This window comes from Physella acuta, unplaced genomic scaffold (genome assembly GCF_028476545.2).
Source record: "Physella acuta isolate Inbredline_101_S28 unplaced genomic scaffold, ASM2847654v3 ptg001005l, whole genome shotgun sequence".
In the NCBI taxonomy this organism is placed as follows: Eukaryota; Metazoa; Mollusca; class Gastropoda; family Physidae; genus Physella; species Physella acuta.
The window spans coordinates 54,900-82,863 of NW_026732522.1; the positions used below are offsets into that span (position 1 = coordinate 54,900).

General features: G+C 31.9%; 4 protein-coding genes across 5 annotated transcripts; 2 read left to right on the forward strand and 2 right to left on the reverse strand.

Annotated features, from left to right (window-relative positions):
* Positions 1-1,187: 1,187 nt before the first annotated feature.
* On the forward strand, positions 1,188-5,926 carry LOC131954495 (RING finger protein 32-like). Of its 2 annotated transcripts, none has more exons than XM_059318223.1 (8): positions 1,188-1,337; positions 2,634-2,805; positions 2,918-2,995; positions 3,093-3,268; positions 4,020-4,144; positions 4,346-4,454; positions 4,666-4,830; positions 5,352-5,926. In XM_059318223.1, exons 1-8 carry the CDS (start codon positions 1,293-1,295, stop codon positions 5,817-5,819), a joined length of 1,338 nt encoding a protein of 445 aa, XP_059174206.1. In that variant the 5' UTR covers positions 1,188-1,292; the 3' UTR covers positions 5,820-5,926. The 2 variants fall into 2 exon arrangements, with proteins under 2 accessions (XP_059174206.1, XP_059174207.1); XM_059318224.1 differs by having other exon boundaries at positions 2,921-2,995.
* A 458-nt stretch (positions 5,927-6,384) lies between these two features.
* Positions 6,385-12,670, reverse strand: LOC131954490 (uncharacterized). Its single transcript, XM_059318217.1, has 4 exons — positions 12,376-12,670; positions 10,892-11,945; positions 10,054-10,320; positions 6,385-9,701 (listed from the first exon to the last, which is right to left on the reverse strand). The coding sequence occupies exons 2-4, from the start codon at positions 11,836-11,838 to the stop codon at positions 9,536-9,538; spliced, it is 1,380 nt and encodes a 459-aa protein (XP_059174200.1). The 5' UTR covers positions 11,839-11,945; positions 12,376-12,670; the 3' UTR covers positions 6,385-9,535.
* Positions 12,671-13,070: 400 nt separating this feature from the next.
* Positions 13,071-15,615, forward strand: LOC131954492 (V-type proton ATPase subunit F-like). The gene is made up of 5 exons (XM_059318220.1): positions 13,071-13,204; positions 14,327-14,408; positions 14,642-14,724; positions 14,819-14,941; positions 15,200-15,615. The coding sequence occupies exons 1-5, from the start codon at positions 13,154-13,156 to the stop codon at positions 15,227-15,229; spliced, it is 369 nt and encodes a 122-aa protein (XP_059174203.1). The 5' UTR covers positions 13,071-13,153; the 3' UTR covers positions 15,230-15,615.
* A 331-nt stretch (positions 15,616-15,946) lies between these two features.
* Positions 15,947-27,887, reverse strand: LOC131954491 (dolichyl-diphosphooligosaccharide--protein glycosyltransferase subunit STT3B). Its single transcript, XM_059318219.1, has 18 exons — positions 27,699-27,887; positions 23,184-23,292; positions 22,534-22,643; positions 22,269-22,357; positions 22,045-22,133; positions 21,595-21,660; positions 21,372-21,471; positions 21,158-21,256; positions 20,900-21,046; positions 20,589-20,792; positions 20,296-20,498; positions 19,967-20,154; positions 19,707-19,878; positions 19,418-19,591; positions 19,181-19,294; positions 18,160-18,259; positions 17,919-18,022; positions 15,947-17,822 (listed from the first exon to the last, which is right to left on the reverse strand). Exons 1-18 carry the CDS (start codon positions 27,872-27,874, stop codon positions 17,700-17,702), a joined length of 2,367 nt encoding a protein of 788 aa, XP_059174202.1. The 5' UTR covers positions 27,875-27,887; the 3' UTR covers positions 15,947-17,699.
* Positions 27,888-27,964: the final 77 nt, after the last annotated feature.

The following is a 27,964-nucleotide window of genomic DNA, read 5'->3' on the forward strand; positions in this document are numbered from 1 at the left end:
CATCAGATTTGAGTATATTGAAGGACATAATGTTTATGAACCCCAGAATTTCAGGTTGTTAATAGTGTGATCGACTACTCAATCAAGCCATTATTAACATGTACATATTTCTATAGATAGAGTTAAAGCAGAAACTTAACCTAAAAGATTAAAACACATTTTTTAAAGATTTAAATGTCATGCAAAATGTTAAAATAGTTATTAGTTAAGTATAGATTTATTTCTTTTTTTTATAAAGGCTAATCATAATGCAGGTTATAATATAGGGCATAGGGCTTACCATGTTAAGCAGCCATTATTACACATTATACTAATAGAAGAGTATTACTATTATACTATTATAATATATATTGCCATATTGGTCTATTTATTTTTAGACCCTATTTCAATTTGCATTCAGTTGGGAGATCTTTTGAAGTGCACATATAATATCATCTAATGTAGATCTATAATCTATATCATAGGCCTAATACTAATAGTAATACTAATAGATACTAGATAGTAATACTTTGCATACACTCATTCAACATTATCAATATCCTGCATAAAATAAATCAACATCATAGACATAGATTATTATAGATAGGGCCGGCCTGTAAAATAAAATAATTATAAATCTAGAGGGGGGGGGGGGGGCGGCAATAAAAAACAATCATTACCAGTATGCTCTGTGACATATTTTAATTTTATTGAAAATTCGTTGGCCCGGTTGTTGAGTAGGTAGATCAGCATCTATTCTATAATCTAGATCTTTAGTCTGGTCTTTTAAGGCATTTTAAGGTAAAATTGGTCGAAGCTAGTCAGTAAAGTGTTAAAGTAAAATGTAAGTAATGTGACTGCGAGAAAGGTGGAATATGGTTTTAATACAAGTAAAATAGGTATTAGAATACCTAAAAATAGGTATTAGAATACCTATTAGATCCATTTCTCAAAATATCTAGATCTAGATCTAGATCTATCTATTTTTATCTAAGATCTAGATCTAGAAACTAATCTAGATCTTAACTAAGTTACTATGATAGGTCTCTAAAATCTAGAACTAGATTAGGAGTAGAGCGCGCTAGACCTATGTAATATTCTATACTGCTAAATCTGCAACATCTTCATTGCGCTACTTTAGATTTCGTTGTTTAGGACGCTTTAGACTTGTAGTCTACAAGTAGGTTATAGAGAGTTTAGAGTACTTTAGAGTTTAGAACGTGAGATCTAGAGTACTAGATAGAATAGATTACTAGAATCTAGATTTAGATATCCATCGCTTAAAATTAAATAAAGCCTGAATCGTCAATATAATGTCGAAAAAACCTACTGTACATTTATCTAAGAAGAAAGTCCACGTAAGTCTTTGACTTTGAGTCTTACTTAAAAGTAAAACAAAAACTTATGAAACTTATTAGGTATTAGGCCCTATATATTTCAATGATATTTCTGATTTCATTTGTAAGACTTACAAACAATATGAAATTGAAATATGAAACAATGTTAGTAGTAAGTAAGTTAACTAGGTAAATTACTCTACTGTAACACAGTCTAATGTTAATGTAAGTACTAATGTAAGTAGTACTAGATCTATTAGTACTTAGTAGTCATAGAATATAGTATAATAAGTATAGTATAAGTATAGTAATATATTAGGGCTAGGGCCCAAAATTTAATAGACCTGTTGCTATGATAATGAAGCCAGTTTATTTGTTGCAGGTTTTATGTGTGTGTGTGTTACCTTTTATAAACAAATGCCTCAACCAATGCCTCAATTTTTCTAGGCAGGGTTCTTAACCTGGATCAAATTGAACCCTAGAGGTTCAGTGTGAGTCAGTTTTGTGGGTTCGGTGGAGGTCTAGACACACACCCAACTCATGATTTGTTATCAGATTTTGTCAGTTTGGACAATAGAACTAGGGACTGTGGCCTATTACAGTTCAAATATGACAGCACGTCATAGTAATAAACTGTGCCAGAGTGATTTGAACAGTTCTAGTCTAGCACCAACAAAACTAACATAACTCTTCCTTGAGTTGCATGGAGATGGAAAATACATGAACATAATGCTCACTAAATTCAAGTTGAAGACACACATTTCTGAATGGTGCCTGAAAGCCAACATAAGAAGTCACTCTGATTTGCATTAATTATTCAATATGTTTCTATTTTTGTGTGAAAATTATATTTTAATGATTTTGTTCTTTGAGCACAGTAATGTTGATGCACTGTTCATTGTGTGCACCAGTAACATAAATAGCCTACCTATGTTTTGAATTTGAAAAAAATACTATTCTATATCTTATTTTTTCCATTAAGTAGGGTTCAGTGAATGTGCAAATGCATCTGGTGAGGTTTGGTACCTCAAAAAGGTTAAGCACTACTGTTCTAGCCCTTATACTAAAACAAACTTAACATTTATGCCAAAGATTCTGTGCTTGGTTGTTGTTTTTTTTTACAATGCATACAGATTTTTCACTTTACTTCAAAAAGTTAAAGGCATTAATATATCTTGCTTATTCTAATCTTAAAACGGTTGATTTAAGTTCCTTTCAACAAAGGCTTATGGCTTATAAACAGTCAATTGGAAAATTATTTTTTAACAGAGAAATAAAAAATGTAAAAATGATTGTTTTCAAAATTGAAATGTATAGGCTCAAGATGTATCAAGTGTAGTTTTGACTGCAGTTGCTCTTCAAGATCATCTGTCTCGAACATTATCACTGGGTTCATACTGTGGACCAAAACAGATTGGCTTGGGTCCAGCTGCCAGGGCTAAACAAAAACGAGAGGTGAAACCAGTTGTTGATACTGGTAGAAGCAAAGGTGATTTAAAACTGTGTTATAAATTGATAGATTTATTTTACTTTGGTTTAAGCTAGAATTTTATCAGACAGCATTTACTAACGGATAATTATATAATGCTCTCCCTTGCTAGTAGGAATAAAAAGAAGAAATGACGACAAGAAAGAAAGGGAATATGTGTTAGATGAGAAGCCCCCACCACTCACATTGGGTAACTGCATTTTTGTAGAATATATTTTAGATATTAAAGCAAATTAATTGATAAATTGAAATGACAAGTCATTCCTGTTTTTTTTTTTTTATTTTAGCACAAAAATTTGGGTTGGTCAATGCACCAAAGCAGTTGTTATCAGAACAAGAGTGGACTCATGTCAAGGCCAAATCTAATGAACGAGATGATTCCAAAGAGCCTTGTGTGATTTGTAAGGAAGATTTTGGCCTTCAGGAGCAAGTGTTGCTGTCCTGCACCCATGTATTTCACAGGGTAAGTAGATTTTGGCATTCAGGAGCAAGTACTGCTGTCCTGCAACCTTGTATCTCACATGGTGAGTAGATTTTGGCATTCAGGAGCAAGTGTTGCTGTCCTGCACCCATGTATTTCACAGGGTAAGTAGATTTTGGCATTCAGGAGCAAGTACTGCTGTCCTGCAACCTTGTATCTCACATGGTGAGTAGATTTTGGCCTTCAGGAGCAAGTATTTCTGTCCTGCAACCTTGTATCTCAAAGGGTGAGTAGATTTTGGCCTTCAGGAGCAAGTATTGCTGTCCTGTACCCATGTATTTCACAGGGTGAGTAGATTTTGGCCTTCAGTAGCAAGTGTTGCTGTCCTGTACCCATGTATTTCACAGGGTGAGTATATTTTGGCCTTCAGGAGCAAGTATTTCTGTCCTATTTCACAGCGTGGAGGTTAGAATTTGGATTAAGTATTGCTATTTAACACAGGGCTAGTACATTTTCAGTTACCTGAGGTAAAGCCATGACTATATCTTGCAGATATCATGTGGTTTACATTTTAATAAGCACAGACTATAGGTTCTTCCAACAAGATTAATTTTACACAGAGTGTTTAGCTAAATTTCTGTCACCTATTTTTCTTTTACTGTTTGTACTTTAAATCCATTGTTATATGCTGATGGAAAATATGGGTTGGAACGTCTGTTGTACTTGTACAGTGAGATTGTCAACATGTATATTAAGTATAGTTATTGTTTTATAAAATAAATTTCTTCTGTAGGCCTGTCTTCAAGCTTTTGAAAGATTTACTGGAAAAAAAACTTGCCCTATGTGCAGACATGAACAGTACCAAACAAGAGTTATACATGAAGGTGCAAGGCTTCATAAACACAGATGTGCAACAAAGTATGCAGCATTTAATTAGTTTGAATATGCTCTGTAACACATTTAGTTTTAAAAGTTTTGTAATAATAACTACCATATACATCATTAGACGACTCATTTCATGTTTGAATTTACTTTTTATAAATTAGTATTTTTTTTTTATTTTCTGAAAATATATATGTATGTTTTTAACATATGTGACATTCAATGTATCTGCTGCAGAATTCAGTCTTGGTGGAGAGGGTATGTTGTTAGATGCTGGTACAAGCAGCTGAGACAGACTGTCCCTCCAAAAGATCCTAAACTACGTAAAAAATTCTATGAAGAAAAGGTGTTATAACATTGTTTTTCTTAATATTTCCAAACTTATAGGCTTATCTAGCATATATTGATAAAAAAATAATTTAGAAAATTTTTTTATATAAATAAATAAACTTTTAAATAAACTTTTTGATGTTTTTTTTTTGTTTCTTACAGCTATTTTTTTTCTTAAGGTAAAGCTTTAAACTTATCCTTTTTAAAATTTTTATTATTATTGGCAGCTTACAGCAATAGTTGACCGCATGATAAAATCCATTGATGTCAACATGGCAGAATTCATGAGGGAAATTGATGCTAGTGTTCAGCTAAGTAGGGACATCTTTAGTCAGTGGGATGCTGTACATAATGAAATTTCAGCTGAAGATTGGGAAGCTATTCAACTCAAGGTTAGAAGGATTTATTAATTCAAACATTTTGGAAACAATCTTTTACTCTTCAACACAAATACCACCCAATTAATCGCCAATTTAACATGTAGTCACTGATTTTTATATGAAGAAATATCACCAATTTAAAATTTGTATAGTCAGTGATTTTTTTAAATATGAAAAAGTGCTATAGAAACTTAAGAATGAGACAAAATTTAAACATTAATAGATGTTTATATCAGAAATTTTGTAGGTTTCTAAAAAAATTTTTATGAAAATGTGAATGCCCATTATTAAATTGGTGATATGTTTAGAAAAAAAATAGTGCAGGACAGTACTGTAAAGGATTTACAAAAAGCACATAATATAGTTTAGGTTTTTTTTTAAAATGTTGTAGGCATAAAGTGTGTTCAATATTGCAAAGAATTTATGCTGATAGTTTAGTGAAACACATTTTACATTTTTAGTCAACTTCTCAGTAGTTAACCATCGCGTTGTTGTTTTATTCTTTGAGAACCCTATGTTTTATTTGTTGCTAGGCTGTGTTGAGAGGAGAGGTGGACTGTCCTATTTGCCTAACAGAGCTCCAGCTGGCTAGTGACTTACACCTAACCAGCACTGATGACAAGAGTTCCAACAGCAGTGATGTCCCTTTAGGATTCAAGAAGGACCAACCAGCACCAAAATACTCAACAGCAGGGGCAGAAAACAAGAGAAAAAACACGGACAAGAAACTGCTTGAAAAACTCAGCAGACAAGCACTGCCAGATTTTAAAGGCCAGACAGCCGTGGAACATTCTAGGGAATCTGTTCCATTTAAACCTAACCCCTTGGCCAGCTCGACAAAGATGATGGCCACAAGAGCAAGGAGCACTGTACTCTTGTCATGTACCCATGTGTTTCACACCACCTGTCTGAGAACACTGGAGGAGCTGGCCATGGCTGACCTAAGAAATACATGCCCGGTGTGTAGAGCCCATTCCCAAAAAAAGGTCATCACCTACTGATATAAAAATTAACTCTTTAGCAACTTGCTTCCCCAGAACTAGACTCCACTTTTGTAAAATTTTCACAAGGTTTAAGATTTTGTTTTCCGTAACATTTTATATTAAGCTATTGATGAAATAAATTGTTGTGTAATAATATTTACCAAGATACTTTTGGTGGATTTTGCACAAAATGGTGAATTCAATACTAGAAGTCTAATGTTGTGGCAAGTCATTAGTAATTATGCAGAAAGCATAATTAAATTAATGTGCAAAGTGACCTTAAAATTTGTATTAGTTAAATCAGTTAAAAAAAAAAATTTTATTTGTAAAAAGGAATACTTTTTGTATTTTATACTTTAACACTAGTGTCTTGATGTGTATATATATAAGTATATATGTGTGTGTGTGAATATATATATATATATATATATATATATATTGTTGGAAGTCCAAGACAGCATTGCCATGTCAGTAAAATGAACATTTCTATGTATAAACTTTTTAAATAGAACTTTTCTTTATTTCTTGAAATTAATACTGCAACACTCAAGCAACACAATATACAGTAAAGAAAACACCTTTTTAATCAATACAAGTATTAAGACTAAAAATTTTATTCTTCAATTATCATAAATTATGAACAATAGTTTGAAAATATAAATTAGAAACTAACACAGGAGATCCTAGTTTTTTAATTAACCTTCAAAGAAAATCACAGAAGTCTGCAATTATTAAGGGTAATTCATCAAACAATACAACAGGAGTAATACAGCATGCGATGAAATATTGTATTCCTCAATGATGTGCTCCAGCATGGTAGAAGTATTTGCAATAGAAAGACATTTAAATTTTTTGGAGACAAAATGGGGTAGCTGAGTTTTCGGAGCAGGGGGAGCAGCAAGATTATAACATGAAGACAACTTTTTACTTTATCATCAAAATATACATCTATGTTTTCTTTTACTTCTAATTACTTATTAAATAAATTTATGAAAAAGGAGCAGCTTTAACTTTATTTTTTGTTCTTGGGGGAGCGCCTGCTCCCTCTGCTCCCCTACTACCTACGCCTCTGAGGATATAATACCTGTAGATGTAGCATAACTATAATGTAAATGTTACATTTTAAAGATCAATCATTATTCAGCTCTGCTAAAGTATTTCCTCTGTAATTCCTAGCTCTGAGTATTATTGTTATTATTCCGGTTTTAAAATTATGCATCATTATGCAATAGTGACAAAATATTAATGTCAATGTAGTCAATATTTTATTTCTTACACTAATCTTTGAAAAAAATTTTTGAAGATTAAGTTAAAATAGTTGGGTGTCATTTAAATACAACTCTTTGTCTGATTATATTTAGAGCCCCGATATTGAAATGCTTGTGTAACAACCATGGGCTTTAAAATATTTAATTATGTACATGTTTCGATCACAAATAATGCTAAAGTATTATGATACTTTATTGTGAAAAACAAAAAGTTAACAAAAAAAAATTATCTTAATACACTTGCCAAACATGTTATTGTGAACACTTTAATTTTAAGGTCTACTAAATTTGATGCGATAGATTTCTGACTAATAAAAGTTTACGTAATACTTAATTAAAAAATAAACTGAATGCATTCCCTTTTTTTTTTCAATTGCTAATTACCACTATTAATTGTTAAAGATTATCTGTTTTAGCTCATTGTATAATGTGTTTAATAACATTTTAATATATTTTAACCGGTGATGCACAAATTTTCAAATAAAATTCTAAAAGCATAAGAGAATTAGAATTCGAAAGCAATCAAATGTACAATTTTGAAACTTATAGAAATTATCAATTCTGAAATATCAAATAATAGGATACAACAGTACTAAAAAAAAACTATAGGACATTTTTAATCTACTGGATTATCTAAGTGAACTCACAGCCAGGTTTAGTTATATGAATAAAATCTAATTATACAAATCAGTCTAGGGTGAACTGGTTATTTTAAAAAACTATTTCAATGGCGTTTCACTATATTTCCACTTAGTACAAATATTCCTTACCGATGACAACAAGACAATTTTAAAAAGCAGACGAGATTAATCTAACCCTAAGCTTTTACCTTAACTAAGCTTAATGTACATTCAAGTTATAGAACTAATTTTGTTTCAAATATAGAAAAATAGTATTCAGAAATATTTTTTTAAGCAGCTTCATCTTAAAGTTATATCATGAGGTTTACTGAGACATTATGAAATTACCTTAAAAATTAATTTTACTTGTAGTTTATCTTTCTTGCCTAGTTTCATCATGAGATTATTTACTCAAACAAATAACAACAAATAATGAATGCAAATTGACATTAAAACAAATAAAAAAGAATATGAAATAAAAAGCAAAATCTTTTATATTAAATCAATATAATAAATACAATTCAACCAGAACATTATAATATTTAACAAAAATCTGACTTAGAGTTTTTTCTTGTAGTTAGAGTAAGAAACAAGAAACCAAATAGCAGTGTTCAATAAACAGCTATAGAAACATTTAATTTAATTAAACAACCAAAAAAAAATCATCTTATACATATCAAAGTGGAACAAAACATAATCTTATTAAATAAAAAAAGTTTCTCTTGTTTGTTTCTGTTTAATCTCTAAAAAGAAAGGTGCTTTTAACAACTTAATTGTAATGACTATAAGTTTTTCCCAAACAAACAAGTTTCATAGCTTTTGAAAATTTGATATTTTAATAAAGTTCTAACTAGATTACAAAATAAATAAATGAAATTATCACAACAAATGTTATTTGAAAATCTCCACTATGAATATAGCAGCTGATTGACACTGTGCACATCATCTTTAATTTTGAACACATAGTTTTTTTGGTACTTATCTAAATATAATAATTATTAGTTATCAATAATTGTTATCTGTCTTATTTAATTTTTTTAAAATATGCTGTTATTATATATGAAACATTTCAATTATATTAAATGTTTTATAAATAAATCACAAACACCCTACTTTTACTTATTTCTCTTAAGAACCTTATCCCAATGAAATACTTGTATTCAGTTTTTAAAAATCCTACCACCAATAAAAAGTATATTTAAAAATCAATTTCTGTACAAAATCACATGATAGTTACTCACTGTTGCAAAAGAGAGGAAACTTACATAAAATGTTTATCCCATCTTTTATTATTTTTTTTGTTTTGTTTAGTCTTTTTTTTCAACTTTTCAATGTAATATTTAGAAAAATCTGTCACTACAATTGCTAGTAGCAAATAGCATAAAGCTAGAAGTTAAAACACTCCCGGCAAGTGTAACTTGCTAAACGTTATAAAAGCTTCTAGAGATTTTAAACAAAGATATTCTTAACCTAGAATATTATTCTACTAATAATCATATTTGAACAAACAGATTTTGTCCAAAATATTGAAAAAAACTATTTGAAAACAAAATCAAAACTTTAAATTAAACTATGGAATAACTTAATTATGAGGCACTTTAGATATGTTGTGAATTATAATGAATTTTTTTGAAATACTTATCACAATACTAATATATGGATTTTACTTGATAAATTCAAGTAGGTGAATAAACAGAATGACCTGAACAATTAGTTTAGAAAAATTTATTATAGGAACTTAATAACTGTCTCTAACTATTATTTATAGTTTTACTTGTTACTGTTTTGTTTTCTAGTATTTAAAATTTTTTTTTACTAAGTTTAAAGCTATGCTTATAAGATCAGGTCAATCAGAGTGTGGGTGGTTCTGGGTGTTTCTATTTGTTGAGGCCTGTTGAGTAGCCTGCTGACCATTTCTACGATCAGCTGTTCGTAAAGATGAAATATAGCTGAGAGCCAGTAAGAAAGTAATTCCAATTAGGCAGACTGTACTCATAGCACTGAAATATTGTCTGAAAAAATGGAGACCAAGCTGGTAAAATGTAATGTGATGGCATGAAAATATAGTTAAAAACAATAAATAAAACACAAAGTCACTGATTCACTGTTTGTATTTGTATTGTACTTTAATAATTAGTATTATTTTTTTTAAACAGCGATTTCTAGTAAATCAGACTTTAATATCAAATAATCAAATGTTAATCAGTTTACACTGCGATAAAAAAAAATTACTTTTAGGTAGTGAAAATATTGGTAGTTTCAATTAATTATTTTTTTGTTCTTAAACTTAATGTTCTGAAATATTTACAAATTTTGTTTTTAAAGAACGAATGAAAAATCAAAACTGAAAACTATTTGACTAACCTGTAAGTGAACCTGAAGTACCAAACTAATAAAAGTATGGCTGTGAATAGCGGGTACATCATCACCCCCATGATGCTATCTTCATCATCCTCATGCCCATGACCTGACGGGGCAGTGGCTTGAGACTGGGCAGTGATCAGGCAGTGCATGGTGCAGTTGTCATTCACATTGCAAGCCTGCAATGTCCGTGTGTCATCACGCAGGTCCTGGCCGTTGTAAATAAAACGAACCCACTTGTTGTCTTGCAGCTCTGGTTGAAAGTGTGTCCTGTTGTGTCATTCGTAGAAAATAAAATTTAGTTAAACAAATTCAGGAGGAAATAAAAAGTTGAATGCAAAATAATATGAATTTGTTATTAAGAGGAAATAATGTAACATTTTTAACAGTATTCTTAGTTATGTATTGCTGTACAAAAATGTTTATCAATTTTAAGTGTGTTCTAAAATTTTACGGTACAGGATAGCTGAGGCAACTAAAGTTGAGAAACAAAAAGCAAGAATATTTATTATCTGTGCTTTTGTAGCATATTTCTAGCCCATTCAATACTAGATGAATCATGAAGCAGAGACTAAGGGCTAGTTTCCTTCACTGACTGCCACTAAAGACATGAGAAGAAACTTTTAAGATTATCACAATCCTGCTATTCTGTTGTTCTAAAATTTTATCAAACAATGATGCTATTATGTTGTTCTACGATTGTATCACATACTCAATTATACTATTTTGTTATTCTAAGATTGTAGTACCATTCACATATTCTGCCACTAAGTCTAAGTCATGCAATTTTATCATGTACTAAGTTCAATCAATGTAATATTTAAAAAATTAAAATATACACCTTCGAAAATCTCCAATAGTATCAAAAGGGTTTGCATACACAAGTCTTTGAGTTTCATTCATGTACTTAAGTTTGACACGAATCCTTGATATAGCGTTTTCCTGTTCTTCATTGGAATCAGCAACAGAGGGTGATAAATTACTTCTTGTATCTGCAGTTGACTGTGATGGTATAGTTGTTTCTTGTACAATTTGTTGATTATCTGCTGAATGTTCCTTGTCACCAGAAGAACATGGCGGTGTTGCAGCACAATTTAAATGTTCAGACTGTTTGCCTGTTTCTGAATTAGAATCAGCACTGTCCTCTTGTGGAGGTGAGAAGTTTCTTGATGTGGCTATATGAGATGTTTGAAAATACTCCACCCTTCTTCGTCTGATTTCCTCTTCTGTTGGATGCTCCTCAGCCAGTGAATGAGAGAATCCTTTGTTTTCTTCTACAATTACAGATGCGGACGCTAACACTTCTTCAGTGTCAGTTTTTTCTGTGACTACATCAGAATGAAGTGATGCTGAAGACTTTGATTCAATATTACCATTTGTTGGTTGTGTAACACAGTCTTTTTTTTGGTCACTAGCCCCTACAACTGGTGGATCAGAACCTGTTCCATTCTCTGTTGTTTCCTTTTGGGCCTCCACTTCCCTCACAAGTAAATCATTAATATCACTAGATGAAGGTCCAGCCTCATCACTGTGACTCACATCTTCGGCTGATGTTACTTCACTTGAGTTTATTGTGTTATTTTCTTCAGAGGTAACATTATCAGTTACAGCTTGAATTTGAGTTCTACTTCTTCGTTGACTTAACTCTACGACAATAACTCCTACTTCACGAAGATGGAAGATGTCAGAAGTGTGAGTCGAAATCCATGCCAACATTAGTATAACACCAAGCAGGAAAATACCCAAAACAATAGTCACTTCATCTCCAAGCCCTTCAATCAATGGCATTATGATATGGTACACAAAGATGTTAGAGAAATGAAGTGTAATGAAAGGTCACTTCAGCTGATTTAGATTTAAAATAATCCTTTCTTATTGTTTTTGTTCACTCCATTCTGAAAAAAGAAATTAAATATCATTAAGTTTGTCACCAAACTTTGGTTTTGAAGCAGACCACACAACTGTTACTGTAGGTCTTGTCAATTCATTCATTTTCATTTAGCTCAGGGTTCACAGTGACTTTTAAAAAAAAAACTTTATGTGGGTAATAAATAATAATATTAATAAATAATAGATCTATGTATTATTATTAGGCCATAAATGAATGTATTATGCAGACAATAGTAGACATAGAATAATTATAATAGAATAAGACTAATAAGATTATTTGTCTTTTTTTTTCAGAACCCAAACTCATGAAAAATGGAACTAGATTTCTAAAATTTCTAACTAAATCTAGACTAGATCTAGTATAGATCTCTTATTCTCTAGTTTAGATCTAGATTTAGAGTCTAGATTAGATCTCAATTCAAAATTTGAAATCACCTCTCATCTTTGGCTCTTTTGGTGAATCTTTCTCTTCAACTCTTGATCTTATTTTCAATAATCAGCCAGTTAATTCTCCCTATCGAAAAGCGAAACGATTCTCCGTAAGGAAATTCTAAACGATAGTTGCTAACATAGTGTATTATTTTTAAATTTTTTATTATTATTTTATTGTTTTTGTTAATAATTTATTCAGCCCAAATCATTTATTATCTAGATCTAGACTTAACTAGTAGAAATCTACTATTATAACAAATATACAGACTATTACAGAGAAAAGAAACGGGAAGTGGGTACCAATAAGTGAGAGTAGCATCCCTTTATGTAAGTTACTCGTCACTCTTGTTGTCCTTGACAGATTTGCCAGTAAAGTATGTAATTAATTCAGAAATTATGTAAATGAAATGATTTCATGTAAAGAACATGAGATATTTTGTTTATGTCACAACCTTGTTTTAGAAGCCACGTTCACGAGGGCTTGAAACAGAACAATATATTAAGATGTGTTTTAATTTGACCAGGTTATTTAAAAATTGAAATAGGTCCACACATATTTAATATAGAGCCCAGTTTTCAAATAAAATAAAATTTTAAACATAATATATTTTGAAATATTTATTATAAAATTTTCCTTAATGAATGACAGTTTTAAATGCCGAGAAAGCTGCATTAATTATATCATGGACTATTTCAATCTGACATCCGTCTTTTAGGAAATCTGTCCAAACCGGAAACAAACAAATCATATGATTTACTTTAGAAACAGTCTGTGATCAAAATGGCTCTCGCCGCTGCAAGAGGAAAACTAATTGCTGTGATCGGTGATGAGGTACGTACGTTGGATTTAGATCTATTTGTAAATCTAGATGTCGCCTTGTAAGCACTTTCTGAAAAGCAATATTTGATCAGAAATGAAGCTTATGGACTTACTGTGTATGACATGCATACACTAACAGTCCAACACTCAACTCAAGCAAGAATTAGAATGATTGCAAGATCATCAAGATGAGATCTGAAGATCAAGTCAAGTGTTTAGTCAAGAGAGAAAGATTTGTTTTTTTTTTTAGTTTTGTAGGCCTAATGGTTTTTTTTTTGTGGGTTTATTTTATTCGAATATTTTTGTAAAATTGGGAATGTGCTCTACCAGTCTCTTAGCCAATCATCACTATAAGCTCTACCTACATCCTGCTCTAACTTATTTTAACCTGTAGGCCTACTGTCTACAGCTGTTCTGATAGGGACACGGAGAAGGGCTTGTAAGTTATTTTTAGTTTGTTTGCACTCAGGCTTCTGCTGTTTTATTCTTCAATGTCTAAATAAGTAAATTCTAAACTGCTGTAGGTCTGTCTACAGACACATCTGTCTATCTACGTAAATGTAGGCCTGCCTCTAGTTTAGGTCATTGCCTCTTTAAGTCCGATTTGGTTATATACTGCCTTTCACTCCTGTTGTTCGCCTTTCACTCCTGTTGTTCGAATTCTTTCCAGATGACCTATTATCTAACCATTAGCTTTGTGTCATCCTTTCATAAATTCTACATGATTATAGGGTTTTGTGTAGCATAATTTAATAAATCTGGTTGGTTCTGATTCTCTATTCATTTATCATCCTGTGTTGGTTTTTTTTTTTTTCAGAGTATTTTCTGTATATTTATTGTTTTCTTTAGTTTTGTTAAAACTGAATAGCTGATATTTTTGTATAGCTCTGAATAGGCCCCTATATCTATTGTTTCTTAGATTCTGTGATTTAATTGCTTTATGGATCAAGGATAGCTAGGCCTATAGTTTATCCTGTACTTTAACAATTAGCAACATTGTGTCCTTATCCTATTCATAGCCATCTCTGATAAACCAGTACAATCCTTTATTATGGTATAGTTGAATTTAATCAAGTGTATGTTACCACAAGTTTTAATTATCAGAATTACCATTTGTATGTTTCAATATTTCAGGACACATGTATTGGTTTTGTACTGGGTGGTGTTGGTGAGATGAATAAAAACAGGAATGCAAACTTCATGGTTGTTGACAAAAGTGGGTAGGCTATTGACTCTAGAAATATTATTAATAGTTATTGTTGCTTTTGTTAGTTGCAAGGCTGAACCAATATCTAAATTATCTCTGGTAGATTTTTTCAAAAACCTGTAATGATACTGTATTGCTCTGATAGTAAAAGTATCTAATTCTCAGAAACCTGAAACATACTTATTTTGTGCCTGTGAGTTGTTATAATTGCGTTGTTCATTAATCATATAATTTTATTTCAGATACAAGTATTGGTGAGATTGAAGAAACATTCCGTAGCTATTTGAAGAGAGATGACATCGGGATCATATTGATAAATCAGAATGTAATAAGCATATATTTTCAAATAATTAATTATTCTGAACATTTATCAATTATCTCACTCTTATTTTTTTTTTTAAATTTATTTTTTTCACAAGGTGGCTGAAATGATTCGACATGTAATAGACAGTCATGATCTTCCAATACCTTCAGTTCTTGAAATCCCAAGTAAAGATTCCCCATATGATCCATCAAAAGATTCCATTTTACGAAGAGCTAAGGTAAAAAAAGAATGCACTAAGGAACCAATTATGCATAACTCAGGGCATGATAGTTGGATATTCCTGCATTATTTTATGTTGTATCTGTATGGTACATTTTGTGAGTTTCCAGCCCTTTATAAATGTGCATAAATTATATATATTATATTTATTTCCCATTTTTTAAAACAATTTAGACATTCCTTTTTGTTTTGGTGTGGTTTTGTCTGCATGACTAAAAAAACTTGCAGGGTTAAATAAGAATTTTGTTTATTGCAGGGTATGTTTGCAGCTGAAGACTTTAGATAAACAAGAGTACACTAAAAGTCTACCTTGGATAGATAGTGACTTTGTATATTTCATTATTTTTTCTGTGTACCATAGAAAAGGATTACTTTAGGTACACAAATATTACTCGGAGCTGTATATATTTTACAAAGCATTTTATTTTGCTGCTGTACTAAGATATGAGCATTTCTTTTGTAATAGGAATTTCATAATCATTTTGTCAATATCATTAAATGTATATTTATGGTTGTTGTGTTAGGTTAAAAATCAAGGCTAGTGAAGTCTGATTGAAGAGTGTAATTGACACATGATTGGTTGACTCAGTGGGGTCTGTAAAGAAGTAATAAAAGTTGCTACCAATTGAATTTGTTCTCACAATATTTAATAAAGAACATTTCCCCCACAAATTACCTTTTTGACATTTTGATTTGTTAACAACACACAAGGAAATATTTTTGTAAAAAGCTACATAGCACAGCTATTTATAATTATAACAAAAAAAATTTTACTTTAAGACTTCAAATGCAATTCTAAGAATATAGTAAGTCTTACATTTTTTAACATGTGGTTTTCAAATTGTGAGCTTTGAATGTTGTAGCACACATCTAATAGTTGAAAGCAAATTTGTATTGTAATTTTGTTAAACTTGTATTGTTCATACTGTAGGTATCATCTAGTTATAAAAATGTTTATAAAATAAATAGCATGCCAAACAATTTGAAACAAAGCAAAAGTGAGGAATGTCTCTCAAGCTTTTAATAGGGTATTTTGATTTTGTTTTAATTGTTGAATACTGAGTAAACAGCTTTATGTAACTAAAAACTCAAATTTCATTTTGACGTGCATAGAATTCAGACTTTTTAATTTGACACTGAGGTGAGTGGTATAATTGGGTACAATACTAATTAGAATGTACTCAGTTTTCTTTTTAATTTAAAAAAAAACATTAACCTACAACAATGTTGGGACATGATATATATACAAATTGTTAACACATTCTCTGGATTCATACACTTCAACGAATAACATGGCTGCTTTAAATAGTCATGAAAAGAGAAAAATTCACAATAAAGAGGGAAAAAAAAGAATATGGTTTTCCATGCATAAAAAAATACAAATGTGAAATTTGAGGGAAAAAAAGATCAACTGAAAATAAGACCCATTGCAACCATAAAATTTGCCATACTCCAATTTTAAATTAAAATACCTGCATTTACAACACCCCTAAATATAATCACAATAAAAGATTTCTGTAAAGTGCAGCTTGCATAAGTTGTGCCTATTATTATGTGTAAGGAAAACTATTTCATCTCAGAAATGTAATTTTAAAGTTTTGGAAAAATAATTTTAAAAGACAAATTTGTTTAAATATAGTTTGAAGTATGTCCAGATCTAATTTTTTCTTTTATGGCTTATGTTTATAAGGATTAGAATGATCAAACACAAAAAGCAGTTAAAAGCTTGATTAGTGGCAGTTATGATTCTTAGCACAACAAAATGAAGTCAAAAATGTACATTTATGGAAATGCATTTAGACTGAAATACAACAGAAAATCACAAGTCAAACAAAAATCTGAGTAAGAAACAAAATAAACATCAATATTAAGTTTTAATTTGCGTCAATGTTTAAATCAATACAACACAAATATATTAAACTAAATGTAAAATCATGTGAAGAGCTAACATTACAAATGCACTTTTACAACAAATGCAACTATGACACTAATGTGATTCAAAACACTGCTTTTTATAACAGTTAACACTAAATACACTGATGTCTTCAGGGTTTTTCTGTGCCCATACAAGGATAAAATGGTCTGATTAGTGGTTCCATTCATTACACAATAAATGAAGGGCTTTTTCTAAAAATAATTTGTTGATCCTTTAGATAACCGATTACACGACTATTTCCTGTACCTCAGTACAACTAGTATAGCTCTATTACTTAAATATAAAGATTCTTTAATTTAAAATCACGTCAGTTACAAGATATTTTTTTACAATGGTTGTAACAACTGTTATATCATAGCACAGTGAACCACAAAAAGGGAATGTTATATCACAGTCAACAAAGTCAGGACGTGTATTTTACTGTGCCACAAATAACGGTCAATCTAATATTTCAATGGATAGAATTTGAGTTAAAAATTAGCACTTTTAAAAAACAGATTTAAGTAATCCATTTATGCTGTATAGAGTTAAATAAAACCTTTATGTAAGGCAAAATTGGCTCTGAACAATATTCAACCTCACTACTGCCAAAATCAAGTAAATTACATATTCAAATGAAAACAACTACTTAAAATGATTACATCATGTTTTAATCATCCCCATTCTAGTTCAGTTTCACATGCACTGCAATAAATTTAAGAATGAACATCTTGCTTGATTGTTGTAATTGGTTTCATACACACACACACACACCATAACATTGAATACTTTATCACTGCCAAATGCACTCTGTTTACTTTCAAAAACACAGCAATTTAATTTATTTTGCACCTGTCTTGGCAGTGGTTTTGGGTGTAGATGGCTTTGTTGTGGTAGGCTTAGATTTTTTACCCTTGACAATTTTAGGCTTGTGTTTTATCAAACCTGGTTTCTTAGTAGATTGCTGTTTTTAAGAAAAAAATGTGTTTATAGATTTATTCTGGCATACGATAAAAAGAAATTTTTGAAGCAGAAAATATTCTAAACAACTAATTTGTACCTTCTTAGGTTTCCTCTTTGATTTCTTGATGGGCTTATGTGGAGTTTTTAGTTCACTCCTATTCTCCAAGTCTTTAACTTTGTAAATTCTTACGAGCCAATGCTCTGGAAAGATATTTAATACACATTTTAACAGAATGGAACACGTTTTAATTGTTGCCAAGTTTAATACATACAAATGTTAAAGTATTTAACTTGTAAATTAGGACAAAGTTTTTAAAAAAAAAAAGATCAGTTTATACCTGTTGTATAAGCTTCTTCCACATGAGTTAACTCAAAGTTTTTGTTTCCTATTTCTACACCTCTTGTGCGGTCAAATCCAGCTGGGCTACGGAAGTCCAGCTATAGAATGTTTTAAACATTAATTAAACATCTTTAAAAGGTATTTTTACTCTTATAATGGTAAAAAATAAAAATAGATAATTTGAATAGGGTTCACGCTGCTTTTGATAGTGATATATCGCTGTTTGAGGTACTATTTAACAAACAATTTTAAACTGTACTCTATTCTTAAATTACAGTACAAGCACATCTATTTAATGCAGTGGAGTTAATGTTGATAATCATCTTTCTTGCTTTAAAAAGAATTCCACTCTAAAATTCAAATGATTTAAAAGACCAATGCACATTATCACCAAATTTATCAATATAATAGGTTACGTCACAGACTTCATTTGTAAAGAAATTGAGAGTTTTAAAACATTCAAAGAGAATATTAAAATTTGACATTTATATTGTACTTATAGATTTAAAGAAAGATGTATAAAATTTCTCTCCACTTCCCCTCTTGCCAAAAATGACAAATAGTTTATGCAACTACACCCTTTTTTTAAAACCCCAGTCTCTGCAACTAGCTAACTGTTTCCACTATTAACTAAACAAATAATGAAACATTTGCAAATGGCAAAAAAAAGGCTTATCAGCTCTATGGCCTACATCTTCTGGTTTTATAATTTTTTGTATTAAAATTTCTACAAAATTCACGCAGAATGAGGTTCTAATTTCATGCCGTGCTTTTGCAGAACAATTATCGTGGCAGGATGGTATAAACGTCTGCATTAAACCAAGACTCAATTTTAATAAAATTTTTAAAAATGTCTACAATTTAGGACTTTAAACAAAAAAGATATAATTTTGAACAGGACTGAAAAAAGTTTTTAAATGTTGGCAAGTAATACTAATGGTTTACTATAATATATGAAACTTAATTCTTGGTCATTAAACAACACTGTATGAATATACATTAATAAAACAGTGGTTTACCTGCATCTGACCAAATCTGTAGTATGACAGTTTGTACATAAGACAATTTAACAATGTCTTAGACCCTGCTGAATCTACTCTGAACTCTCCTTGAGGTGTGAAGTAATCTGTTTCCTACATTGAAAAAAAGTTTTCTTTGTGTTAAGTTATTGTAATAATAATAATTAAAATTTTGAGACTTCAGCACTCATACTTTCCTCTTTGATAATCAAAATGAATTAGTTGCTTAGTAATTACCCTAATGTCTTTAGGATGCTCCCCTTCTGCTATTCGGACCATCCATAAGAACTTGTTTATATCATCTCCAGAGTAACCTATCACACCTCCAAATATGACTAGAACATAATTTACATCCAACATCCTCATTATTTCATAGGCTGCAGTTTCATTAGAAGACATTGCTTTCCCAACCTAAAAAATAAGGTAAAAATTATTTACAATATTTAGAAATATCTGTTCGTTTATTTAAAATTGACAGCTAAATGCTCTTAAATCAAACCTTTGGTACAGAAGAAAATAATTTTACCAAAGCAATATGACTGTTATTCCAAGTATTGTTGTCTACCAATGTAGTCCGATTACCCATTCCCGCTATCTGATATCCATAATCCCACCAAGACATGACACGAGCCTTGTCATCTGTATTTTGTCGTAACCAGTAATATGCTTCACGAAAATCATCAAGAATAGTTCGACTTCTGTGGAATAAGTGTGTTATGCGATGAAAGCAAAATTCCACTAACTGCTTAAAAAATTCAAAAGTAAATAGCCCTACTAATGACTTACCCGCCTTGTCCATAAGATGCTAAGACAATGCTTGGACTGGAGTATGCACTGCTCGTAACCCAAGTACAATGCACAGCAAAGAGCATTAGCATCATGAGAAGAGCAACTACAATAATACTTTTAACATTGATTCCAAGGCCTTCTTCATCTTTTGGTTTGTCATCTCGAACTTTCTTTTTATTTCCAACCTAAAGAATATACTTTTATTATTCTGTTTGGGTGGTGAACTTAAAATACTAAGAATTGTAAGTTTTTATTACATAAGCAGACATGGAACACAGATGGAAAACTAAACATAATTGAGGGCAGGTCATAAGAAATTCACTTACCTTATCATACAACCTGTCATTTTTATTTTCCCCATTTTCATCTAAGTTCTTCTGATTTTGTTTTGGAGAATCATCCTTAAGATAGACTTCAAATGTCTTGGAAAAAGCAATAGCAGCCAGCACACAAACAACTGGAGTTAATGTGAGCATCAAACGAACCATCACACCAGCAAAATAACTAGCAAATATAGCATACAGCACCACTGCAAAACAAACACCAAAGTTTGGTTCAGACTTAAAACAGGATGGATCAGTGGAATAAAAAAAAATGATGTATCAAAAAATAAACATACCAAATACACGTTCATCATTGATATTCTTGATGCAATACCATGCTCCTACAGGGAAGGCACAAACCAAAATATGCAGATCAAAGAAAAATGACACCCAGGTTGTGGGCTGATGCTCAGACACAGAAGCAATGATTGGTATATGGATTTTAGCATAACCTGTGTCCCATAGGGAATAGAAACGACCACTCCAAGGTGCAATGTAACCTGAAATTTTTTTCAGAAAGTTTATAGAGTGAAGAAAAAATACAAATTTCTGCTAGAACATCAAAATTATTCTGATTGATTTATTGAAACTAGATAAAAGGTTTTACCTGCCCAAGTTAATCCAACAACTGCAACAAACACAACAGCAGCTGCAATAGTTACAGCAGCAAAGAAGAAATATCTGAACTCTGATTTGGTCAGGAAATTTTGGATATACTTCAAAAATGCATAAGCATTTATTAAAGCAAAAACACCTGCAGAGGGGCAAAAAATATATTTTTTTATAATGAATTATTTTAAAAATTTGGATCTACATTAATTCATACAAAAAGTATATACAATACAGGGGTTAACCAATATCTTACCTGCAGCAGCCATGTGTTCACTTGTGCGGATTGGTTGGAAACCAACAAATGGAATTTGCATGGACAAAATAAGTCCAACAATATAAAAGCATGTATAGGCTGAAAAAAAAACATTTTAAAACTAAATTTATTTCTCTTGTTTTAAATAAAATATTTTGGCAAGTTTATGATGTTAAAAATTATTTTTAAAAAGATTTGGAAACAAAAAACTTGCCAGTATATATACGCTGTGAATATCTCCCCATGAGAAGTAAAACAAAAACATGCAAAGGAACAAGGTTGATGATAAATACATATCCTCCCCATGCAGAGACCTGAAAAAGTGATACATAGTGAACACTAGACTAGGCACATAACCTACAAAGAAAAAACATTAAAAGCTACATATTAAATTAATCTTTTAAAAATAAATGGTCAGGTATGAAGTAAACATTTACCATGTAAAAATATGATAGTGCAGAACAAATGGACCAGAAAACTTGACCAGTTTTCACAGCTTTTATCTGGAAGCAAAAAAAAAAAGAAACAAATATTTTTTAAAGTTAACAGATAGCTTAAGTATTATAAAGCTGTGCTGTAAAAGATCTCTATAATGCTAATGTAATGTTTTCTTGCTTAGTGTATGACCTGAACACACAACAACCACATAAAATACTTAGACAAACATTTAAGTCTTGCATACTTGAAACGGGGGGGGGGGGGGGGGGGGAATTAACCATGCACCAAACCAGTTACATACACGATGGTATTTCAAAATCCCTATTTCATTTGATTGGTAACATGTATGCCCTCAGAATTTTACCCAAGTAAGATTTAATTTTAATACAATAAATTAGTGTTAACATGTTGAAACTTATAGAACTAGAAAGCTATCAAACAATACAAACCCAAAGATAATAGGTGAACATAAGAGCAAAAATGGCAATGCCCTCATTGTCATAGCTTCCAGCAACAGATCTGCTAATGTAGCCAGGGACTGAAAAGAAAATGTATAACCATACATATTACTTCATTCTATTTTATTTTAAACTTGTTTTAATTAGACCACTAAAACTTAATCAGCTGGCAATCCATGAAATAAATTAAATTTTAAATACGACCAATTACTCACCAATAGCAATAAAACAAGCTGCAAATAAACCTGCACCAGGATTCCAAATTTCTTTAGTGAAAAGATACACTGACATGGAGGTCATACCACTAGATGCAGAAAATCATTTTAATAATTAAAAAAAATTATTTTTAGGTGCTGATAGAAAACAGTTTCACACAAGAATATATGTATGCACAATAAACACAAGGAATTACTGTTAAAACTTATGCTAACATCAGTTATCCGATAAATTTTTTTTAAACAAATAAACCTAGTAATTCACCTGAATATCGGAGCAAGGAATACACAAATATCTCTAATGTGTATTGGAATATTCAAATGGTTTAGTATCCAATGAATAGAGCCAGATGTCACCATCAATCCAGGATATACCTATATTTACAAAAAACATAAAAATTTATTAACAAATTTTATTTATTTCATTATGTATCAACAAGAATGTATATTTTGAATTGACGGAATATATATGCATTGCCTTTGAAGAACTCATTCTTTATTGTTTGTGTATTTAAGAAAAAATAAAATCAATGTGTGTGATTATCTAATAGTTAAATAAAAAAAAAAAGTTTCCCTTTCAAACCTGACGGTCTATGGGGCAAGTGAAGTAGAGTTCACTTGTTTCTGTGACCTATGCCCAGCCGCCTTTACTTTCTCTAACATGAGTTAGGTACCCATCAGAGTTGGGTGGACTCAGGGACGGTCTACTGACTTGAACCTGGATTCGAACTCGAGACTTACGGGGTTAGCAGTCCAGCTCACTACCGCTAGACCACTCCGTCCCACTAATGGTTTAATAGGTATGACTTACATGTCTTAACCCTCTTTACCCCTAGTGTAGCATAGGACCTCAACCTTAACCTTCCATTGAATAGGTATGCAAAGTATAAATCGGTAAAAAAAGATTGAACTTACTGTGCCTCCAACAATTCTGCCCAAAGGATACCAGGCTCTGTCATCAAACCAGTTCAAAAAATTATAGAATCCATTTTCAACCATATAATGTGTGGCTCTGTAATTGAACCTGAATTTGAGAAAGTTATTTCAATAGCAAAAGTAGTCAAAGGCCATGAGTTCAGGATATTTATATTTATTTTGTCAGCTGAAAAGATCCTGGATATACCAACCAGAGCATAGAATCCAGAGGTTAGCTCTACTATCCGACCACTAGAACAAAGATAATGGCACACAAAACAGTACTGAATAATCCTATAGAGTCCTTGCAAACACGTGACCTAAATCACGTGATACCTACGTCCGCCGCCACGGTGGTGTACACCAGACGTAAACACAATCAGCTGTTCACCAGCGCTGGACGTGTTCACTGTATGTAAAGAACCGCACCCGTGAACACTGTCAATAACAGTATAAGGATCTTCAATTCCTAAGAGTTCAAGTTTTTTAACATATTTTTCCTTTTCCGCGGGTGCGGTTCTTTACATACAGTGAACGCGTCCAGCGCTGGTGAACAGCTGATTGTGTTTACGTCTGGTGTACACCACCGTGGCGGCGGACGTAGGTATCACGAACGGACGTGACGTCATATGAAAGGACTCTATTGTGTTTTAATAAGAATGAATGTGTGTGACTGAAAAGGTGGTATCACAAGGTGCATTTCAGTGGCTGTGTGGTTGCTTTAATTATTTTTAATTATTTTAACAAAATAAATAATTGGTTCAGACACACAAGACACTTGTGGGCAATTATTTTACAATAAGCCTGATTTGGTATCTAAGAAATGAATACAAGCAAAATAAGCTAACAAAATGCCTGGTAAATATACCAGCAGTTTTGCAGCTGAATGTTTTTCCCTTTTATTACTTTGCATTTCATATCATATGAATTTACCATAAACATCAGCAACTGACTATAGGATAGGCAGTTTGATGAAAAATTAAAAAGAAATTTTTTTTTTTAAAAAGTATCAGTAATAGCTAGGACAATGGTAAACTAAGTCAATTTAGCATATATAAACTTTCTGTGCAAAGTCATTATGACTGAAAAAAAATTCCAAAGTCATGGGTCCGTGTGGCATAGCTAATGAAGAAAAAACTCCTAGACCTGTGACCTGATTTCATGAGTGGATATCTGGATTAATTTTTAACATTTTTCAATGAAACTTAACAGAAGCATATTAAAATAGCTTAGAAATGATTGTAGATAGCTAAAAGTAACCAAGATTGATTAATAACTTAAAAAAAAATATTAATGAATAAGGTTGGCAGATATTGGTAACACAAAAAATTAGCCTTATAGTTCTAATTTTAAAATCATCCATATTTATTATTTTAATTACTTAGACTGTGCACACTTATTATTTAGGCAGTTTACAATGGGAGTCAGTATTTGAAGATCTAAAGTAGGATCTATTTTATGAAATTATGTGTGACATTTAATGGGCGTTTCCTTTCTATAGAAACTAAAAATCTTAAATGAAGCTATGTTCTAAAGCACACTAAATTGACTACATATTTTCTTTAGGCACAGAACAGTCTGCCTAAAGATAAGACATACTATATCAGATTAGATTTAAGCAATTGTGACTGTCCCCTTCTCTCTTTTTCATCCTTGATTTGGGACCAGGTTATGTCGGAGTTACACAACACAATACATACAGGCATAATAACAAACTAGTTTTACAATCATCAAATAAGCCTATGTAATATGTATGTACATATGTACACAAACAAGACAATAAATTGTAATTAATGTACTTGTCAATAAGTTTGAAAAAGATATATACAACACAGACGACAAGTAACAAGTAAATTCTTTAAAAATCAAATGTTATATGTACACATTTACACATGCAAGACAATAAAATTGTAAATAATGTACCTGTCATTGAAGTTGAAAAATTGAAAATAAAAAAATATACATGACCCACCAGTTTTGTGTTTTTTTAACAGTGTACAAATATTGACTTTAGATTGACTTAGTGTTCAGAATCAGTGCGATGTATTGATTTTTTTTTGTATTGCAATACCAAACATACATCTCAATTCATATTGTTTAAACTCCTGATGGTTTTAGCCAGACAAATTACTTCTGACAATGTAACATGTCTGTGGTGTATTGACAAATGCTGACTATGATGTTCAGAATCAATGTAATATAGAATAGGACATAATTAACATTTTCCAATTGTAAACTTCAGCCATCTGACAATGTAAATATGTCTGTGGTGTATATTATATTGAATGGCAAAACTGACTCTGATGTTCAGAATCAATGTAATATAGAATAGGACATAATTAACATTTTGTGAGAAAAAAAAGATTGACAAAATTTAATAATACTGAATATCTATATATATAATTCTCTTCTTCGAGCCGTTAGAAAACAAGCTGCAAACGCGCCTTACAATCCCCTCTCTTCCTCTCTGTCGCTATCACTACCACCCCCACCCCAACCCCACATGATCTGGTGAGCTGTAGTCACGTTAATGTTTACAAATCGTAGACGGGTTTAGTGACGGCTATCAGGGGCAAATAATTTAGTTTGAAATGATTTTAAACTTACAGGAGGTTACTAAGAGGAGGCTGCTTTCACGGGGGGGGGGGGGGGGGGGGTGTAGGGTAGGGGGAAAGGGAGGGGTGTTAGTGTTTTAAAGCAAATATTTTCAATGGCAGCATTGGTACTGTCGAATTCACAAATTATGAATTACTGAAAAGTAGAAAAAAAAAACAACTAAATAGCTGCGTATGATACGCAGCGGGACGGCTCGTTATCTATAAAAGACATCATAATTACACTCACCAACCACTAATGTCTCAAAACCACCACCAAAAATCTCACAAAGTCCCACCCCACGACAAAAAACACAATTTCCCAAAAGAATGACAAAATAACGTACTATGTGACATTTTTTAAGCCCCCACCCGCCCCACCCCCTTCCTGAAGACGGCCCGTGCCATGATCATATTTTGTCAGAAACAATTAGCAAATTATTAATAAAGGTATGAATTACTCAAGTAATAATAATATAAGAACTGTTTGAAGTGGTATTTAATAAACTAACTAAGAATTATGATGACTATTATGAGTTCTTGGCATCTAACTAAGGCATCTGCCCTGCATTCCTAACTAGAACAGCACTTAAAGGTCAAGGACACACTCAGTCACACACCATAAACAAAAAAAAAACTGTCGATATATTAACAATCCAGTTTTAAAATAAGTAAATAAAACATATCTGTCTCTTAATGGCTAAGTTGTCAAAACTTTATTTCAAATTGTAAGCGCGAATAAAGTTTTTTTCATTCAAGTTAAGTGTTTTTCACTCTAACAGTCCGTCAATGCCAACCCCACCCCTTCACCTCTTCCGGAATCGGCAATTAGATTATTATAAAATGGCGTCTTAAAAAAAAAAGAGGGTTGGCCACTTACAGAAGCAAATGTATTGTTTTCAGCCTAATTTCATTAAACAAATCTAGTTTTATTTGATAGTAAAGATGTTATAAAAATTGGGTCTAATAAAAAAGTTATTGGGTAACGCACCTGCTTTAAATAATTCGACTTGAAACACAAGCTAAATAAGCGTGACTTTCTCTCGACGGCCTCGTGAAAGACAAAGGAAGAAATTAGGTCAAGCTGCCATTATTAAAATGTTAATTATTCGCCCTGTAAATACATGGGAAGTTTCGAGTACAAATCTTTCCGATTACGATACAATCCTTATTTTTAACTATTATGTACTTCATGAGAAAGAAAAGATTCGATATTTTATATGTCCGCCCAAAACACGGGTGCTTCAAAACCGCGAGAACGAGACTTCCCGAATCGAAAAACCTACTATAGGATTAGTTATGAGTACTGTTCAATACTAGCAACCAAAAACCCTGCTATTAAGTCTAAGTAGAAGGCTCTTCATGTATATGTACTATTATGTACTGGACATACCCAGGGAAGGGAAGCTAATGGAAAAAAGAAAGTGGGCCGGCCCAGATAAGGAGAGCTGCCCAAAACAGTGTGGTGTTTGCAGCCCTTTGCTCTCCACGTGCCACCAAGGATTAAGTTAGGCAGCCATAGAATTGAAATTTCTTCCCATATAAAGGGACGAATGCATAGAATGCCATCAAGTTTTCTGAACCTCCTTCCCCATTGCCACACAAGTCCGAGGCCGCCTTCAAACCTCCCCCCCCCTCCCCAGGAGGTTTATGGATGACCCCAAATAATTCAAATAATAGCTTGTGTTTACTATCAGTAATTTACAGTTAGAAAGTTTGTAAATGCAGGTAACAACTATACTGATTGTAGTGAGTATGATTTTGAAACCTTGAACAAGTCTCTAAATTCTGGAGGATAGAGACTAGATCTACTCATAGCCCATAGGCAGGATAAATCATAAGGCTGATCTGCCAGAAACGACATTTCTAGATCTACTGAACTAGTCTAGCAGTTGATTTGTTTGTTGCCGAGTTCGCTTACCATGGATCGAATTCGTGAATAATGCTCTCGAATCGAATGACAGCAAACAAGCGAGCACTGAAGCCTGCAAGCCATGCTAGAGCTAAAATGAAAAATGTCAACAAGCTTTTCCATCCTCCTGGATTCCACATTGCTGACCGAATGTCGTTTCGGACTACCAAGTCGGCGTCCGCCATTTTGATAAATATGCTTCCGCTAAAACGCCACGCACATTTATGCAACCAATCACAAAATAGCAAGTGTAAACGGATCAAACGGGAAAAATA

Bases quoted from the DNA above. Each gene is read 5' to 3' on its own strand.
- LOC131954490 (XM_059318217.1), bottom strand. From the start codon at position 11,838: ATGCCATTGATTGAAGGGCTTGGAGATGAAGTGACTATTGTTTTGGGT. The intron at 10,321-10,891 runs GTGTATATTTTA...ATGACACAACAG, and splicing joins ACTATTGGAGATTTTCGAAG to GACACACTTTCAACCAGAGC. The intron at 9,702-10,053 runs GTTAGTCAAATA...CCATTTTTTCAG, and splicing joins TACTTCAGGTTCACTTACAG to ACAATATTTCAGTGCTATGA.
- LOC131954491 (XM_059318219.1), bottom strand. From the start codon at position 27,874: ATGGCGGACGCCGACTTGGTAGTCCGAAACGACATTCGGTCAGCAATG. The intron at 23,293-27,698 runs GTAAGCGAACTC...TCTCAAATTCAG, and splicing joins ATTCACGAATTCGATCCATG to GTTCAATTACAGAGCCACAC. The intron at 21,047-21,157 runs GTAAGATATTGG...GCCCCTCTGCAG, and splicing joins TGAACACATGGCTGCTGCAG to GTGTTTTTGCTTTAATAAAT.
- LOC131954495 (XM_059318223.1), top strand. From the start codon at position 1,293: ATGTCGAAAAAACCTACTGTACATTTATCTAAGAAGAAAGTCCAC. The intron at 2,806-2,917 runs GTGATTTAAAAC...CTCCCTTGCTAG, and splicing joins TGATACTGGTAGAAGCAAAG to TAGGAATAAAAAGAAGAAAT. The intron at 4,455-4,665 runs GTGTTATAACAT...TATTATTGGCAG, and splicing joins AAAAATTCTATGAAGAAAAG to CTTACAGCAATAGTTGACCG.
- LOC131954492 (XM_059318220.1), top strand. From the start codon at position 13,154: ATGGCTCTCGCCGCTGCAAGAGGAAAACTAATTGCTGTGATCGGTGAT. The intron at 13,205-14,326 runs GTACGTACGTTG...TCAATATTTCAG, and splicing joins TTGCTGTGATCGGTGATGAG to GACACATGTATTGGTTTTGT. The intron at 14,942-15,199 runs GTAAAAAAAGAA...TGTTTATTGCAG, and splicing joins CCATTTTACGAAGAGCTAAG to GGTATGTTTGCAGCTGAAGA.